This window comes from Pipistrellus hanaki (assembly GCF_964339955.1).
Source record: "Pipistrellus hanaki genome assembly, chromosome: X".
Classification (NCBI taxonomy): Eukaryota; Metazoa; Chordata; class Mammalia; order Chiroptera; family Vespertilionidae; genus Pipistrellus; species Pipistrellus hanaki.
In genome coordinates, this window is record NC_140524.1 from 14,231,959 (window position 1) to 14,252,250 (window position 20,292).

The 20,292-nt window shown below is 39.5% G+C and overlaps 1 protein-coding gene across 2 annotated transcripts in view; it reads right to left on the bottom strand.

The window, feature by feature from the left end:
- AFF2 (ALF transcription elongation factor 2) overlaps positions 1-20,292 on the bottom strand; it is a 510,630-nt gene that overhangs the window by 193,447 nt on the left and 296,891 nt on the right. For both annotated transcript variants that reach the window (XM_084871220.1, XM_084871219.1), the window contains exon 4: positions 1,542-1,586. In XM_084871220.1, coding sequence (XP_084727346.1) covers positions 1,542-1,586 — 45 coding nt within the window. The remainder of the gene's footprint in view (positions 1-1,541; positions 1,587-20,292) is intronic.

Genomic DNA, 20,292 nt, shown 5'->3' on the forward strand with positions numbered 1-20,292 from the left:
TAGTCACTGTATGAGCCACCGAGGCATGTGGGACAGGTTGCTCTTACACAGAGATTTCAATTGTGACAGGTTAGGTAGTAATTTTTGAAATGGGTCTGGCATTCCCTTGGGAGTTAATAAAAGACCACTGATATCACTTGGAAAAACAAGACAACTGTAGTGACCAGGGTAATATGTTCCTTTAAGGAACACAGCCATCACACAAGTAAAGATTTTGTATATTTGGTGTATCTTTGTTCACCCAATGGAAAGGGAAAGAGCAAGGGACTGGGTTCCCAGAGTACACCACACTCATGGATTTCACAACAGTCAACCACCCCACACTTAGACCCTTGGATCCCAAGGAAAGATTACTAAGGGGTTCCTGGTCTCTTACTTTATAAAAGTAGCCAGCATATCCATAGTTCAGATAGTCTCATCTCTGATCAGAGTGATAGGACTCCTTTTTAATAACCATTAACAATGATTTTTAGCTAAAAAGGTATATGAATATCCACAAAAGTTGAAATCACATGGCTATTCAATTTGGTAGTAAACAGTTTTCTGCTCTTTATTATTCCTTTGGCTGTGATTTTGCAGGGCTTGATTAAAAAAACTGGACTTCTAAGAAGCAGTTACCAGGAGTAGTCTCAGGGGGGATTGGAATGAATGTGGTAAGTGAGGAAAGGGGGTACAGAATTTTAACTGGCATACAGATTCTTTCCCAAATGGAAATCCTACATGGTTTCCTCTTGGTCACAGTGATAATTTATCATAATAAAAAGCATTCATATACTACTTGGCAGCTTATATGGGAATAAGGACAGGTATTATTGTCCTGTTTTACAGAAAAGAAAGGGTGATTCAGAAAGATGAAGTCATCTGTACAAATCATAGAAATGACAAATAGTGGAGGCAGGACTGGCCACTTGTTTTTCATGTACCATATTGCCTTATAATGCCAAAAGCCAGAGACAGGAGATACATTTTTCTGGCTTGGCTTTGGTTTTTCCTTTTGGTTAATCAATTAATTTGGGAGAGGTTAGTGCCACCAATTGTAAATTTTTGCTGCCTCCATGCTATTCTCATGCACAAATTCACTACCATCAATATCATTTCTCACTGGCCATCATTCTTGTTTCTCTTCCCATCCTTGCTTCCACATCTCATTCCTTCCTTATAGGCTACAATTTTCATAACCATGTGCCATCAACAATGTAGTGGAATACAGCAATGACATTGTCTTGAGATCCCAGAAAGCAGAAAGGCAAAAATTTGGGGTAAGATGTTTGAACAGGGAAAGTTTCCTTAAACAGGTGTTGAGTCCATCCAGACTCCAAAGAAAGAGCCATAAGGATGTCAGAATGGAACAGAAGGTTGGTGAGATTAGGATACTAGCTTGATTAAAGGATCGGCATGACAGGTAAGAAATGAGACAGGAGATATAAGCAGAAAGGTCTTGAAGCTATATTCCTGGAAACAGCACAGTAATTACTTTAAACAGTTTAAGCAGATATATTGTTTCATTATTAAAAGGCACAGAAATAAAGGTTTAAACTCACCCTCAAGATTTCTTCAACACAGCTTGGATCACTGGGAAGGTTTACCTAAAACAAAATAAACATTTAAAAAAATTAGCCGAAACTGGTTTGGCTCAATGGATAGAGCGTTGGCCTACAGACTGAAAGGTCCCAGGTTCGATTCCAGTCAAGGGCATGTGCCTTGGTTGCGGGCACATCCCCAAGGGATGTGCAGTAAGCAGCTAGTTGATGTTTCTCTCTCATCGACGTTTCTAGCTCTCTATCCCTCTCCTTTCCTCTCTGTGGAAAATCAATAAAAAATATTTTTTAAAAAATTAAGCACAATCTAGTTACTTTCAGAGAAGCTTATTGCATAATGCTTTTACTCTTTAGGGAAAAAATTAAAATAAATATAGGTATCAATATGTTTTTCCCTTATTATATACAAAGCACAAGGAATCTACAAATGACCGATTCTATTTTACTTCAATGAAACAGTAAGACCACAGTGCAAGGTGCAGAAAGTGAGTGCCTCATTCTGTCACTGATTTGCTGTTGGACACTGAATCATCCTTCCCCATTGATCAGACTTCACTTTACTCATCTACTGGTATTCAAAGAAAGAGTTCAACTTCCTGATCTTTAAGGTCTCTTTGACCTTCTGACACAGTTTAGTGTGTTACTCATAATCACAGATTTTTAAAAGATGAGGTCTATATGAAACACTTCTATGATTACATTAAGTTCTCTTTGAACTTATGAGCCCAACCAGATGCCTACAATTCTTATTGAAAACACAGGGTAAAACTCCTATGTAAACTGCATGCTTGCCTTGGCACTTAGATTCTTACACATACACAGTTAATCCCTTGAGCCATCTTTCCCAGTGTGACAACTTTCTAATCAACCAAAATTCAATCAACTAGCAGAAATGTACTGAGGACATACTCCATGTCTGCCAGTTGGCCCTTTCCTCCAGGGGCTCCATAATGAAAGCAAGAATCCAAACACCAAAGTGAGACACCAGCTATAAAACAATGTACAACGAAGGACTTGAGAGCCACCTGGACAAAGGTTTTCTGGGCATGATGTCACCTGTGCAGGTATGGGCATCCCCCCAACATTCTTACCACTCTCCTTCATACCTTCAGCCTGCCCAGAATTGCAATCTGGGCAGGTTGATCATTTCCACCTCCCTGCAGTTCCAGTAAATATAATATGTGCTCTCTTTGATTCATTGCCTTGGGATATAAAAGGCTGGTTTTATGCAGGGAGCACTTCCACAGAGTCCACATGTTTCATGCCTCTTACACGGCAATTAAGTCATAATCCCTTAGTTACTCTGACACATTTGAATATGAACATAATTATATTTCAGGAAATGGGGATTAGAACATGGATCCAGTTTCTCTCAAAGTTAAAATATATGTTAAAATCATCATCAAATATTAACAGCATTAACGTTGCTACTGTGCATCCATTAATGTCAACTAATATTTTTGAATTCCTTCTCCATGTATAGTTACCTGCTCCGAGTAGCATAAAATCCCTAGTGGGGAAGGCAGGCTGAGAAAGAGCCACCAACAATGAATGGCCATCCAGCCTGGGTTACCCTGGCATAATTAATTGATAGTGTCCTCTTCCCACCTTAAAAATGTCCCAGTTTGGATGATAAATTATACAGTCACCCTTATAAGAACAATCATATTCTAATACCGAGTACAAGAACAATAAAAAGAAAGGCTAAAAAAGTTGGCTGGGCACACATTGTCAAGAAACTTAAATGCAGATTTTTGTTAGAGAACCATAGGTGGCCTAGCACAGTTTTTTGTTAATTTATCTATTCATTTAGCAAACATTTTTGAGGGCCAGAGTCTGTGTCATTAGACTTGCAGTAGGCACAGATATAACAGGAAATAAAAGGAAATAGCTTCGTCTCTCATGGACTTTGCAGATTCAAGAGGAAGGCAGATATGAAGAATCACATAGTTAATGTACAACTGTAACTGTGGTAAGTGCTACAAAGGAGATCATACTATGGACACTAGTTCTTCAAATGAAAGAATTAACCAGTGAGTATTTCCTACGTGCATGTCCAAATAACCAAGAAATGCTGCAATCTACCTGCCTCTTGGAGATCCATGATGCAAATTAAAGGTTCTGTGACCCCTATCTAATTTGTTTAACACAGCCCTTCCTAATTTTCTTGACTTAATTCTTGGGTTTTTTAGAATTTGAAATACCCCCATTAACAATTATTATAATTGCACAAAATGAATACTTACAGAACATATACTTGGAGATAGTGTTCTATTATAAGATTACAGAACTCAACTGATCATTCTTAAAAGCAAATAAAATCTCATTCCATTGTTCAGAGCTCCAATAACTATTTTCAAAGTCAATTCTTAAACTTCTAATGAATACCTTCCCCAAACACCAATATCAAAAATGATTATAACCAAATCTTTAATATTGCTATTGCATTGTATCAGTGTGGTCTGCCTGGGCTAAAAATATATGGCCCACTCTCATGAGGACGTCTTTGCTCTCCTTTTTTATACAAATGCATAAACATTAATTCTTTTCAATTAAAGAGGAAAAATATTGGCATTATACAGACACAACATTTATAAGTATAAATGTTGGGTGGGAGTCCTGGCCCTATCACCAGGGAGCTGGACTTTATAACATTAATCCTTTAAAATTCCACCATTTCCGATTGTAAAATAAAATAAAATAATGGTAATAACAATACCTATTCCTTTAAAATCTCACAGGGTTGGTTTTTGTGTACAGCAAATGAAATCAATAATGTGAATGTGCTTTATAACCCACAAAGCCCCACACAATGAGTCACGTTTGTTCCCCTTGTCCCGTTCTTCTTACTGCTTTATTATTAAGTCCAATCTTCTTGTCTTTTCAAGGTAACATTTGACTCACTCTTGTCAACTGCAAATATCATCTCTACACCTGGTATTATGAATATCCATTTCCTTATTGGGGGAATGCTGTCAAAATAGAAAGAGTTGTGGACTCTGGGGCTTTATAGGAAATCTAATAATGACTTATTGCAGTTGGTAGCACTCAGGATTGGGAAGAACTCTACAGACAAGGGCAGCAAAATAAATATGCATCCACATGAAGTGTTCAGAATTTTTTAAGGGAAATAATGGAATCAAGCATTCACATGGAGCCATTAGTTCCACAGACTCATCTAGTTTTGCCCTATAGCTGTTTACACTGCCAGACAAATACATTCAAGCCGCACATATTTTTTCCACGGCAAGTGTGTTTGAATTAACCGGCGAGTATTTTCTAGGTGCCTAGAAGAGTGTGAGGTATTGTGGGTTGCTAATACAAATAACTATGAAACGTGTCTTCTTTCCTTTCAAGTTACATGTCTAGAAGGGGTGGGAAAACAAACAATTAGAGACCCACTGGGATATACATTGTAAGGTAATCCTGACAAGGGTAATAGGATGGCATTCATTCACCCCCTTAACCTATTCATCAGTTTTTCCATTTATTTCTTTAGACAGCAAATCTGAATTGAATTTACATTGTCCTCAGGATGGAGTCAAGAGGGAGTATTTAAGCAACAAACAAACTGTGAAATTACAGTGGGAAGGGTAAGGAAATATGGGGGAGATAAGAGATCAACCAAAGGACCTGTATGTATGCACATAAGCATAACCAATGGACGCAAAATTCTGGGGAGGGAGGGCATGTATGGATGTGGGTGGGGGGGAAATTGGTAAGATATGTACACATATAATACCTTAATAAAAATGGAAAAAAAGAACTAAAGACAACATAATTTGTGCCTTCAAGATGCCACAGAAATTAGGGAAGACAAACATTTACAAGGGAAACAGACAATACTGACAATACCACACAGGAGGTCTGATTTAGGTGTCCAGGAGACAGTACCTACCGGGCTTGTGGACAGAGTCACGTCTGACAGAAGCTCCCAGCCGCCGAGATCCTGACTGTAGTCCTCACTCCACACAGGAGTGAGAGACCAAGAACTTGACATGGCTGAGAAGTGGTGGGGCCACCTGAAGCCACTCCTGTCTCTGAGCTCCCTGCAGAGCTGCACTGGGGAAGAAAGCTGAACTAAGGCTATGGCTCAGCCCAAATTGTGCGCAGTTGCTCTCTCTCTGTCTCTCTTTCTCTGACACACACCCCTCTTGCAGTAATTCTGGATTCACTCAGACAGGTGTGAGAGAAGACTGGGGAAGAGAGCTAGTGGTGATACCCGGATTAGAACTGCTATCCGATGAGTTGCCAAACTGCTGTTTCATTCCGGAGCCACCTTCTCTTCTCTTTAAATCCTCTCTTGAGTATTCAGATAGTCCACAGAGCGCAAGTTAGCCACTCAGAGCGGCAGCATCCTTCTGCATCCCCCCTCTCTAACCCCTTCTCCTGGATCAGAAAGCAAGGCTGTGCTATTCTCACTCCTGGTCCCAAAAGAACCTCTCGCGCTGGGCACAAATGTGGTCTTCTGAAGGCTAGCTAGGAAGGCAGGCGCACGTCAGGCAGGTGGTGAATTGACTGAGAGCCCTCACAAGTGCCTACCCTCTACGCATGTGACAGTGTAGGCTGCCACCCCATGTAGCCACAGAGAGCCCACACACAGATCATCTGCCTGGTGATAAATACATATCTTAGGAAATAATCAGGGTACCTTTAAATAATCAAATATTCAATTAACTGCAGCAACAATAAATGAATTGCATAGGATGTTTTAATCATTCTGGAATTAATCAGTTTGGAGAATACTTCTTGGCGATTAGGGTAATATGAGATATCAAAAATACCCTGATTGTGGCATTGAGAGACATAAGCAGCAGCTAGCACTAATAGAAAACATTGAGATTAATGTAAAACATTAAAAGAATAATCACCACATTGTTAACCCGGAGGAGCTCAATGCATGCCTCTCAGTACATTATTATTAAGGGATTGTGGGAGAAGAGAGGTCATTTTTTCCCCTTAAAAATCATCCAGAGGTTGCCTTATAATACCTGGTAATCAAAGCCCACTATTCTAGGTATATTTCACCTTGGCAATTACTTCGTAAAACAGGCTTACAGCTGTTAGAGGGGAGGTTGTTGTGCTGGGTTGGGGTTCAGGTGGGGAGAATAGAGTTAAAAGGAAGAAAAAAAAAAGAAAAACTCATGGGTATTAACAACAGTGTAGTGATTGCAGGAGGGGTGTGAGGGGGGAGGTGGAGGAGGGTGTAGTGAGGATTGAAGGGAGGATTGTAGGGAGGATTCAAGGACTGAAACTTGACCTGGGGTGGTGAACACACAATACTGTGTACAGATGCTGTATTGTAGAATATATAGTTTTATTCATCAGTGTCACCCTACTAAATTTAATAAAAAGGACAAAAACTTAAAAGTTGCAAGTTGAATTGCTAATGAATGCTTGAATTCCCCTAACAAGTGTCAGTTACACTGACTGACATACCAATAGCACAAAATACCATGCTATCGGTCCAGTTAAAACCAATATGCACGACTGGCACAATGCAGCTTCTAAATTAATTCAGTTTGTATTTTTATTAACAAATTGCTACATTTATCCCCATGATTGATTCGCAGCACACAGTTCTCCCCTGCATGGCATTACTAATAAAAGGAAAACTCAGGTTATGCTATTGTATTACCGAATGAATTTTCTATCCTTAAAAAAATTTAATTCACATCATTGGTCATTTGTAAAAGCAAGGGGAAGCAGCCTCAAAGGTTTTATCTTCCCTCCCCATGCAGGGAGTCCAAGTTTTCCAAAACTTCAAACGCAGTTCACATACGATTCTTCTATCTCTTGATTTCTGCCTCACCTTAACCTGTCCCTGGTCTAGTTTGTATTCATGAGTCTGTGATTAAACGAGAACAGTTAATATTACATAAGCTGCAGACAGAAGTCCTCAAGTAATATAATTTTAATGAAAACAAAAGTAAGATTTCATAACCGTGAAATGTTACAGCCTACTTGGTTATCTTTTAATTTCTTTTTAATCCAGTCCTGGGTGTCTAAAGAGTTGATATTTACATTAAAATATTTTTTCTGGCCATTTTTAAGGGAGTTACATGGTCAAAATATCTTATGTAAAACAGGCTAATGTTCACCATTCCCTCTAAAAACAGGAGCAAAAAATAGAATGTGAAGATCAAAGGAATTTAACATTTGCCATTTTAAGCCATGTACAGAAAATTACCCGTTGCTCAGAATCTTACATGAAACTAAAACTAAAAAGGTAGAGACAGCAATCACATTTTATTTGAGCAAATAAATTATATAATTTACTATATTTTTAGGGGGCATAAAGGGATAGTGGAGGGAGACTGGTCTTTGAAGCTGGAAAAACTTAGATTTTAACCCCAGCTCTGAAACCTGAACATCTCCGAGCCTCTGTTACCCTCTGTATATAAGGGGAATTTTTTTTTTAAATCTACTTCTAGGCTTATTGTGGGGTTGAGATGTCCTGAGATATATAAAAGTACCTTAGCCTGCTAGGTTGTGCATCTTAAGTCTCCAACACCTTCTATTCTAAGTTCCCTCTAAGGACCTTGTGCCTTGGGACCACTGAGTAGATAATTTGGTCACCTTATAAATTAACCCTAGAAATCTTGTGAATGTCACTATTTGTTAAATCCTATTCAGGTTGTTGCTGCTTTATCTGGTAACTCTGACTGAGGTGACAAAGCAGGCTAAAGTGGGACTTGAGGGGCTAATAGAATACAGAGAAAGAGCAGTGGGGGTGGGAAAGGTGGAGAAAGTGTGGGTGATGTGCTTTATTATGAACCCATCTCTTCACTGATTACATTAAGAATGAGCAACAGGGGGCTCTAACCGGTTTGACTCAGTGGATAGAGCATCAGTCTGTGGACTGAAGGATTCCGGGTTTGATTCCGGTCAAGGGCATGTACCTTGGTAGTGGGCACATCCCCAGTAGGGGTTGCAGGAGGCAGCTGATGGATGTTTCCCTCCCATTGGTGTTTCTAACTCTCAATCCTTCTCCCTTCCTCTCTGTAAAAAAAACAAACAAAAAACAAACAAACAAAAAACAAACAAAAAAACCCAATAAAATATAAAATAAAAAAAATTGAGCAACAGGGGAATGCATATGCAGCAACACCCATCATCAGCTGAGAGTACCTAATGACAAATGGAATCTCAAGTGAAGTACTTAATTCAGTCAGCTCTGAATAGCCATTATCTCGCTGTTCATTTATTTGGTCTAATAACTGGTTTCTATACAAGAGTGATCTAAAACTGGGGAGAGGAGCTTCATCTTAAAGGAAAATAAGGTAGGGCAGAAAAATTACCATAGGAAACCAAGAGCCTATCTGGAAATGCCTCGCTGCCTGACCTACAGCCCCTCCCTGCCCAGAGACCCTGTCTCTGGTCGCCCTAGCTGGATATTGAGGTGACTCTGGCTGCTAGTGCTACTGCCTGCCTAGGCTTTGCAGTCTCTGCTGGCTAGGATCTCCAAGGGCAGAACCCCTCTGTATACATTCTTCAGGCTTCTTTCCTAGATCATAATTCTATTGCTCACACTCAAGCTGTATCCTCCTATTTATCTTTGCCAGCCTCCAGACTCTGACCCAACTCACTTGCCCTTTCCTGCCTGTGCTCTTCTCAGCCTTCTGTCTGTTCTTGGTGCCTGGATTCTGTGAAATCCCTTCTTATTGTACTTCCATTAACTTTAATGGCTATCTCACGTGCAGGCCCATAATCTCTTTTAATAAAGGATGATATTATAAAAATACAGATGTGAAATTGAACTGAAGGAAGGCAATTTCTAAACTCTATCAATAGATATCATTAACAAAGCTAACCTGTATGAGCTAAATCCTATGTAATAAAAGAGAAACATGTAAATTGACCATACCTCAGCTACACTCACCAGCCAATCAGGAGTGGGTATGAAAATTAACCCGGCAAAGATGGTGGGCTAATTTGCATACCCAGGCACCTGATGGAGAGTAGAGTGGGGGAGAGCTGGCAGAGAGTGGAATGGCTTGGGGAACTTGGCTCCCCAATCCACCAGACAGAGAGAAGAGAGGGAGAGCTGGTGGCTTGGAGGACTTGGAAGAGCCAGCGGCCCTGGGACAAAGATAGAGCAGAAAGGGAAAACCAAGAGCACCAGGAATGCTGGAAATTGTAGTTCTGCTGGCAGATGGATCTCATAGACACTAGAGCAAACTGAGCCTGGAACAAGTTACTGTTGTGGTGGGGGATGAAGGGAAAGCAAAGGTGAGAGATATAAGTAAAATCAGAGTATCTAGGAAAAATTAAAATGGAAGATATCTTAAAACTTCCAGGAAATCTCCACCAATGAAGCAAAGAAAAAAAAAGCCTCTCTTATTCTGTGAGCAACAAGCCAATCTGGGTTGGTGTCTCAGACAATTCACTCATGTAATTGCAAAGACAGACAGAAACTCCCAGATTGGAGAGGGCTCCCCTGAGGGCTCCCAGATTGGAGAGGGTGCAGGTCAGGCTGAGGGACCCATCCCCCATGCATGCATCTTTGTGCAAAGGCCCCTCCCTAGTATGTATTTGTATATATAACATCAAGAAGCAAATCCACTTTTGAATTTTGAGACTTAAAGAGTAAATGTTAGAGCTTTTCGAGTTTTCAGATGCACCTGACTGCTCCATGGTTATATCAAACTCTCATAGTATGGAACAACTAAACAATTGCAAAGCAGTAATCTCATTTTCAGGTAACTATGATCTAATAAAATAGTCAAAAGAAAAACATACAGTTAGGAAACAATAGTTTCCTGTACATGCCCTACTGTGAATTAACTGTGATTTTGGACAAATCACTTCATCACTCTCCATTTCATACAAGAAAGGCATAGGGATATATTATACATCCCCAGTGTTTGGTATTTCACATAACAGTGCAAAAACTATAGGATATCTACATAAGATTATCAACACTTTATTTTGTCATGAAAGCACATTGTAAAAAATCACACCCAAAAGGTTGGGAGTACAGTTTTTCTTTTTTCAAATATGAAAGCAGATTTGTGCCAATACACTCACACATACTATTGTTTTCATATTTCCCATTTTGTTACAAAATAACAGAACTTTCATGTTGGACTGGTGGTCAGGCAAGATGAACTGTCAGGTATCTTTTGGATTCTGTGATTTTATTCACCTTCAATTGATTTTATAATATTACATATATTTTATTCTCTATAGGAGTCCATTTATCAACATTAAATTCTCTATCTCTAAGCATGGATTATTTTCATTGTGAATTCTTAATGCTAATTGTCAAATCTCAGGTAATTTTTATCTTACCTTGCAGATGTTTTTTTTTTTTTAATACATGGGAAACGCAAACTAATTTTTGTAATAACCAATACAAACATAGGTAAGAAGGCAACCATTAAATAAAAAGTCATATAAAGCATGTAGCATAAATGTGCTATATATAGGCTTCATCTAAAAAACTGGTTTCATCCTAAAATGAAGCTGAATTAAAAAAAAACAAAAACATTTGTAGTACCTTTTTCTACAAGTCCACATTCCATACAGTAAAGCATATCTACCATGTGTCATGTATTCCAAAATCAAACTTGAATTCTTAGGGTCCAAGAAGGCAGAAGGAAAATCAAGTAAGCATAGTGTCCTAGAAGTCTGGAGAACAAAGTGTTTCAGAGATAAAGTGGCCCTTAAGATAGGGTTGCAGAGTCAGCTATTGGGTTTGGTAAAATCTAATTCATTGACAATCTTGGTAAGAGTTGCTTCGGTGACATGTGGATGCATAACTGCCTGGTGTGTGTTGAATAGAGAATGAAGGGGGAAAATGGAGAAAGTGCATAAACAATTTCACTGTGAAAGGGAGCAGAGAAATGGATGACAGGTGTTAGTGATGTGGATGTCAATATTTTTCTTTTGTTTTTATTCTTTTAAAAGGGATGATATTAAGATATATTTTATGTCAATGACTATAAATCAATGGAGAGGGGGAAAATGTTTCAAAACAGAAAGTAGGTGATGTTAAAAGCAAGTCCTTGAGAAGGAGAGAGTGAATTGAGACACAATTGGAAGGGTTAGCCTGAAATAGGAGAATGGGCACTTCTGGATACTACTTCCATTGTAACTGGAAGGAAGCTATAGTATCTAGGTACATAAGCAGATGGGTGTAGAAATTAAAGATGAGTAGATGAGTTGGTACTTGTCTGACTATATATTTTTCTATATAAAGTATATGGCAAGGTTGTCCACTGAGAATGAAGAGGCTGTTATTGGAAATCTGAGAAAGAAAAGGTGAAAAATAGTTGTCTTTGACAACAGCAACACAAATTTGCTAGGCAAGTATAATAGAACAGGAGGCCAGTGCATGAAATTTTTGCATAGGGGGAAGTGTCCCTCAGCCAAGCCTGCACCCTCTCCAACCCGGGACCCCCTCACAATCCAGGACTGCTGGCTCCCAAATGCTTGCCTGTCTGCCTTCCTGATTGCCTCTGAACGCTTTTGCCTGCCAGCCTGATCACCCTCTAACCACCACCCTGCCAGCCTGATTGATGCCTAACTGCTCCCCTGCCAGCCTGCTTGCCCCTAACTGCTCTCTCCTGCAGGCCTGGTTATCCCTAACTGCCCTTCCCTGCAGGCCCGATCACCTCCAACTTCCCTCCTCTGCTGGCCTGGTCACCCCTAACTGCCCTCCACTGAAGGTTTGATCGCCCCCAAATGCCTTCCCTTGTAGGCCTGGTTCCTCCTAACTGCCTTCCCCTGCTGGCCATCTGTTGCAGCCATCTTGTGTCCACATGGGGGCAGCCATCTTTGACCACTGGGGGCAGCCATCTTGTTTGTTGGAGTGATGGTCTATTTGCATATTACTCTTTTATTAGGATAGATGCCTGGTGCATGGGTGGGGGCAAGCTTGTTTGCCTTGAAGGGTTTCCTGGATCAGGGTGGGGGTTCCCTTGGGGAATGGGGTGGCCTGGGCAAGGGACTTGTGGTGGTTTGAAAGCTGGCCATGCCCCCTGGTGACCCAAGCAGAGGCCCTGGTATCTGGGATTTATTTATCTTCTATAATTGAAACTTTGTAACCTTGAGTGGAGGCCTGGGCCATCCAGGGTATGTGGGAAGCTTGGCTTCCTCCATTGCCGGGGGAAAACCAAGCTTCCTGCTTGCTCTGTGGCCACAGCCATCTTGGCTGGGTTAATTTGCATACTCACTCCTGATTGGCTGGCTGGCGTGGCTTGTGGGTGTAGCAGAGTGATTGCTAATTTGCATATTATTCTTTTATTAGATAAGATTACCTGGCAATGTTTAAGGGAGAGGGATAAAGAGCTAGCTACAGCATGAAACTAGAAGGAGATGCTGTATAAATCGGGAGTACTAGTATCACGATAAAAAGGGGGGGAGGTGAGAGTTGAAAGCCAAGTATCTCTGGTGATTCAGGAGGTGAAACTCTGTTCCCCAATATTAGTTACAGCTCTTTCCAATAATGATAAGCTAATTAACCAGTTTGCAGTTCTCTGCCTGCTCTAATCTATAAGAGGTTTCATTCTGAATGGAAGAAGAGAGCCTAAGAGTAGGAGTAATCATTTTTTGGAATCCCACAATGGTGAATACCATAATATTACCCAGAAGGCAAGATGAAATTAACCCCAGGGCGAAATATAGCCCCAGGACCCAAAGATCTCCTCTCTGGAGATAAATGAATACAACTCTGGTTCTAGGGAAACAGAGAACTCAATGAACCATATCCTCCCGAGAGAGATCATTCTTATATAACATTGGAAGTTTACAAATTGTTAAAAGAAGAGCTATTTTCAATCATATTTACTATGTGATCATTAGTATGAAACATTTTAAAATAAGATTATCTTTTATAACACACATTTGAAAAGTTCTTCAAAGCATTTATGGCTTCTAAAATATAAAGATTTCCTAATTGTGGGGAATGAAGTGGGAGTTCAGGATTTACTGATAACTTATGACGACATTGACATAGGTATATTCTGGGGACTTGCTATAACCCCATTTATAGAAGAATCTTTTAAATATGTATCTTATTTTTTAAAAGTCTTTTAGAAAAGAAAGGTCTATCCTTGACAGGAATAATCCCTCAATCTAAAGAAGCAAATTCAGTCTTCTCAATACATAGCTAATGATTTAAATGACTTCCTTAAATCAAGAAATCTGGATTTCAGATTGACTTTTTACTAGCTAAATTTTCCTTAAAGCAGTGTAAGTAAAATAATCTTTATAAATTGTGCCCATGTATGCCCTAAATAAAATGTGACAACAGAATACACTTGATAGAAAATAGCTCCATTTTCATACTAACCTATAATGAATTTGTAACCTTCTTAATTCTCTAAAACCTGCATTTAGGATTGTCTTAATTGCCAGTGGATGACACTGTGGTTCCACAGGAATAGGATTACAACTGCTCTTCTTTGACAGTGATGATCCTAAAGAACAATCTGTGTGCATAGGAACTAATTTCTGGCCAGCTCCCCTATTATTTATAACTCTAATTAAAACACTTTTATCTATTAATGCCAAGTGACAGTGCTAAATATATTCAATGAAGTTCACATTTTTTCTATACTTCTTAAATCTCTTGGATCTGTATCCACTTACATGTGGTTTAACTGCTCACTAAAATGAAATGATAGCTAAGAATAACTCACTTCCATTAGATTTATACATCTCATTAATTAATTCTACATCTCTAATGATGTAGAGACCAAACTGAAATGCAAGATCTAATTAAAATGAAGTAAAAAAAAAGTTAAGAAACAACACTGAGATTGAAATACAGCAGTGAGTAGTCTCAAATTAATGAGGAGCTATGCTAAGTAAGCATGATCATTAATCTCTAATGAAGATTTTAAACACATAAGAAGTTCCTAGTATAAAATGTTTGCCTTCTTCTTTTTATCCAATAATACATAAGCCAATAACTTTTGGCTCTAAATGACACTATTAACTGTCAAGGCATGTTTTATTTGACAAACCCTTCATTCAAATACTGTAAAAACAGTTAATTTGCCTGCTGTGAAATGTGTTTTTGATATTTTTCACCTGCTTTTTTTTTCTTCTGAAAGAAATGTAAATAGGATGTCAATGTAGGTGCCTGATTTTGCTTTAAAAATATGCCACAGTAGCTATAGGCTTTCAACCCTGTTTGCAATCAAAATAAATTGAAAGAAAATTTCCATTTTCAGGTCACAATCTCAAATTGGTCTCCTGATAAGCAAACTGTTTCAGAGTAATAGTTTGATTATCATGAGGATGGTCTCATATTTGAGAATGGAAAGTTGCTAAAATTTCCACTTTGTTCAATTATAAATAATGATTTCCAGCCCTGGCCTTTATCCTTCCTGCTTTGTTAAGTGACCTGGCATTGTTACCTATCTCCTGCTACATCTATTCTTTCCTCAAATACAACTGCATGTCTGGCATGGAAATCATTCTCTAAAATCAAAGTTTATTCCCAATGCTTTTATTTGAAAAATACTACAATTTGTTTTTTGTTGTTGTTAGCAAAAAAATCAATAGAACAAATACAAGAAGTCCCTGCTTGTTAAACTTCCCCTGTACCGTACTTAGCATCTCCAGTTATCTGGAGAGATAGCTCTAAGGACTCATCTGCCCAGCATTTGTGGGACACTTAAACATTAGGCTCATGAAAGGGCATGGCACATTTCCAGAATATCACTCTGCAAACTCAGACCTCTGACACTGTGTCATAAAGAACGTCTGTGGCATTCATTAAGTATGGAGCTGCTCTGTGGAGCATCTCAAACACATTGTATTATACACTCAATGCCAAAGAAGGAGTGATACATGGTGTAACATGGTTTATGGAGCCTGATGTTTTATGTCAATTAACACGGACATCATATGCATGGCACCAATGATCCTAGTTTGTGCTATATCCACATGAAAATCAGTGGCTATTCCTTAGCTGTGAAAGTATTCAGGATAAAAAGATACCTGATAAGTGTCTATAATTCCAGGTATAATTATAAGGTAATAATGATAAAAAATAAAATAAACTCAGTAAAATAGCCACACTTAACCCCGACCAGAACAATGTGTTGGGGTACTGCCAAACGTGGAACTTGGAAATATTCATGTTAAGAAAATAGGCCCTGGCTGGTGTGGATCAGTTGATTGGAGCATTGTCACATGTACTGAAAGGTAGTGGGTTTGATTCCCAGTTAGGGCATATGCCCAGGTTGCAAGTTCCATCCCTGGTCAGGGTGTGTGTGTGGGGCAACCAATCAATGTTTCTCTCTCACATCAGTGTTTCTCTCCCTCTCTTTCCTTTCTTTCTCTTCTCCCATTCTTCTCTCTAAAAATCTATGAAATTTAAGAAGAAAAAAATTAAAAAACAAAAAGTTGTCCACATGGAAAATATATATTGCATCCCTACTATGTACAGTGCACTGTACTGAGCATTATGGAAAATTCAGCAGATTATAAAAAAATAAATGTCCACAGGGAACATATACTCTAGATTAATAAAGAAGATGTACATACATAAAATGAGTAAATGACAATGCAAGTTAGCATATATTTTCTGATAATTGAATCAGGCACATGGACAGAAGGATAATTTTTCCTTGTGGGTATGGAAACAAGTTTGGGTTACATGTCTTAGATGGACAAATATGACAATTTCCAGAATATCTAATATGGGGAGAATGAAATTGATTATTTCAAATCAGCCCTATTCTAGAAATTCCAAACTGTGTGGTAATCCTACTTTAAAAAGATAGATGAATGGCTTTGGAAATAACTACACTGAGTGGCCAGATTATTATGATCTCTGAATGGATAATAATCTGGCCACTCTGTGTGTGTGTGTGAGTGTGTGTGTGTGTGTGTGTGTGTGTGTGTGTGTGTGTATTAGAGGCTCGGAGCATGAATTTGTGCATGGGTGGGGTCTGGCCAGCCTCACCAGGGGGAGGAGACATGGGCAGTTGGCCAGCCTACCTGCTGGTCGAACTCCTGAATGAGGGGACAATTTTAATATTAGCCTTTTATTATATAGGATATACACTGAATGGCCAGATTATTATGTGTCCAGAGATCATAATAATCTGGCCACTCAGTGTATAATAGGAAGTTGCAGAAGAGAAAGCTATCTATGAATATGGGTAGTCAGGAAAGGAAGTGAAACTTAGCTTTAAATTTGAATAAGGGAAAATAGTTAAATAGGTGGTGACTATGGCACTGTATGACTTTGGGAAAGTTACAATTTCTGCAGAATATAACAAAGGGCTGGACTTAGAATCTAATATGTAGTGACTCAAATCTGTTCAAATAAGTCTATCATTCTGTTGTCCAAAGCAAATTAATTTGAAAGCTTCAAGTAGTATTCACTAGCTGATCTCTAATAGAAGTCTCATCCTCTCTAATAAAAGAGAAATATGCAAATTGACTGTACCTTTGCCACACCTGCCAGCCATACCCACCAGCCAAACAGTGTGAGTATGCAAATTAATCCAACCAAGATGGCAGTTAATTTGTATATCCAGGCCAGAACAAAGACTGAAGACAGTGTAGAAAGAAGCCAAGTGCTGCAGAAGGGAGCTAAAGCTGTGGAGAATCAAGCAAGTGTGGCGACGGAGAAGGAAGGGAAGCAGGTGGGGCAGGGAGAAGGGAGAGAAGCCTTGGGGGCTGTAACGAAGAGAGGAAAGCAGGCAGGGCAGTGGAGACCACAGCAGGAAGCTCTATTGCAGGAATCTTCCTGCAAGGGACCTCTAGTATATATATAAGAGGCTAAGCGACTGGCCAACCAACTGGTAGCTATGATGCACACTGACCACCAGGAGGCAGATGCTCAATGCAGAGCTGCCGAGCTGTGGTGACTTGGCAGTTGTGGTTCTTGGGTGAGACACCTGGAAACAAAGAGAAGGGATTAGCCAGTTTCGGCCCGATCCCCGCAGGCCAGGCACAGGGACCCCACCATTGCAGGAATCCATGTACCAGTCCTGTGGCACATTGGCTCCCCACGTTGGGTCTGGCTCTCCACTGGGCCTCCAGCCCATTGCAGAGGTCATGGGCCTGGCCCTTATAGAAACATTTTGACTGGATTAGCTAAATAATAAAATATGCAGGACCTACTGGCTGCAGCCCAAATGTCTGGCATCTGTGCAGGTCCATCTACTTAATATTGTTTTACAGTGGAGGCAGCAAATTTTCCTGCTACCACTCTCAGCTGGGAAATCAGCTGAGGCTTCCCTCCTTCTGGGCAGGCAGACAAGCCAGTAGGCAACCTCCAGGGAAGGGAGGAGGTGAATGAGCAGCTCAGGTGGGAAGAAGGAGGTTCCTGCCACCACAGGGGCAGGGCCTGGGTGGGAGCCTGACATTGAGCAGAGTCCTACCCTAGGCCAACTAGATTCCAGTCTAAGTAAATCCTATTTGCTAAATAATTGCATTTTGCAGTTAAATGCCTATAACTTGTCAGTTAATGCCAAACTTAGGGTAAAGTGAGATGAAAGAAGTGAGACAGATAATGAGAGAAAGTGACATAATATTGGGAGAAGAAAGAAAGGAGCCCAATTCTAGGGTGCATCACTTGAGAACCATTCTCTGGCAAGCCAGGACCCCTCAAGGGATGTTGGAGAGCCAGTTTTGGCCAGATCACCACAGGCCAGGTGTAGGGACCCCACTGGTACATGAACTCTGCACTGGGCCTCTAGTATAAAATGAAAAAAGCTATATATTTCACAGGTACAGGGCCCTCATGATATACAGAAGTAAAAATGTCAAGCTATATTAGCATATAATTTAAAAATGGAAATAGACAATATGTTTTAGAACATCAATGGAAATGTTTAAATGTGGACAGTTTAATTTTTAATAACAGGAGACCATCATGACAATTAGATGTGACTTTCTTTTTTTAAACATATTTTATTGATTTTTTACAGAGAGGGATAAAGAGCTAGAAACATCGATGAGAGAGAAACATTCACCAGCTGCCTCCCGCACACCTTCTACCAGGGATGTGCCCGCAACTCATGTACATGCCCTTGACTGGAATCGAACCTGGGACCTTTCAGTCTGCAGATCGATGCTCTATCCACTGAGCCAAACTAATTTTGGCTAGATGTGATTTTCAAAAATGGCATGTTGGCACCAAAGCCAAAGTGAGAGCTTCTTGCTGAGTTAGTGCTTATTGCTGGAGGGTAGTGAAAATATAATCTATACTCAGCTAAATCAATAAATTTGAATCCAAAACATGTAGAAATGGTTCCTATTTTTAAAAGACTACTTTAACAAATAATAGTTCCTAAATCTTCATTTGTTAATGAACGTTTGGTAATGTACAGAGACCACCAGACATTAAGTGTGCTTGTGACCTTTTCAACTGTAAGACCAGACAGATTTTTGTCTTATGGGTATCAACCCAAAGTCTCAGAGGTGCAGTGTCAGATCATGAATCAATTTCACTAGACAGTCATCAAAATCACATTTTCAAAGTTCAACTAAGAATTTGTTTTGTATTTTCTACTGCAATACTTTTTGCAGCCCAGGGAACAAAGTCAAAGCCTGGTTTCCAATGGAGACCACTTCTAGTGGTTTCTAAATGTTGGCAGCAAGAATTATTCTTGTCAGAGATCAGCAATCTCTGGCCTTCATTAATTCCCTTTCAATGACTGTACATCATTTTGAGTAGTGTATCAAACATCCCACACTGTCTAGCCTGGGATGTACATCATCCTTTTGTTTAGCATATCCATGTTGTACATGCTACCCTCTTGTCGGTCACTTAGTAGATAGCCATGTTGTTTATCAGCTCATCTGTCACAGTATCAAAGTGCTTGTGTTCAAGTGGCCCTTATTTTACTTATTAATGGCCCCAAAGCACAAGAGTAGCCTAAGTCATTCACCTCACTATATCTCATCAAATAGGCATTTGTAGGTATTTTATCACCTGGCATCATTAAAAGAGCAAGAAAGGTGAGTATAGTACAATATGGAGAGAGAGAGAGAGAGAGAGAGAGAGAGAGAGAGAGAGAGAGAGAGAGAGAGCCAGAGTATCATAACTTTTATTACAATATATTTTTTATAATTATTCTATTTTATTGATACTTACTATTGTTAATCTCCTACTGTGCCTAATTTAGAAATTAAACTTTAAGTAGATACATATGTATAAGAACAAAATGTAACTTATATAAGCTTCAGTACTATCCACAGTTTTAGGCAACCACTAGGGGTCTTGGAAAGCATCTTCAGTGGTATTGGGGTACTAATGTATATAACAAATAAAATCAAACTCGATTTCTTCTCCAGGGAGGGCCCAGCTCACCCCACTGGGCAGGAGATTGATTCATGGTACCAGCCACCATGAGGCTTCAACCTCTGCATGAACATAAAGCTCATAAGGGGAGGATCAACCAAAGGACTTGTATGCATGCATATAAGCCTAACCAGTGGTCATGGACAACAGGGGCCTGGGGTCATGAGTGGGGAGGGGTTTGGGATGGGAATGGGGGGATGAGGACAAATATGTGATACTTTAATCAATAAAAATTTTTAAAAAATCAAACTAGAAGGTAAGATTATTTTGAGCCTGTTGAATAAAGACAATTAATCCAGGAGTGAAAATTAAAAAACACACACACACACACACACATTTAATTTACAAGCTGTGGATTTTTATATGTGAAACTTTAGTGTTTGTCTGCAAATTTGAAATATGTATGGAAGAGTACATATATAATAAATGTACATTGGCTCACAACTGATAATCTCATGACAAAATAATTCCTCC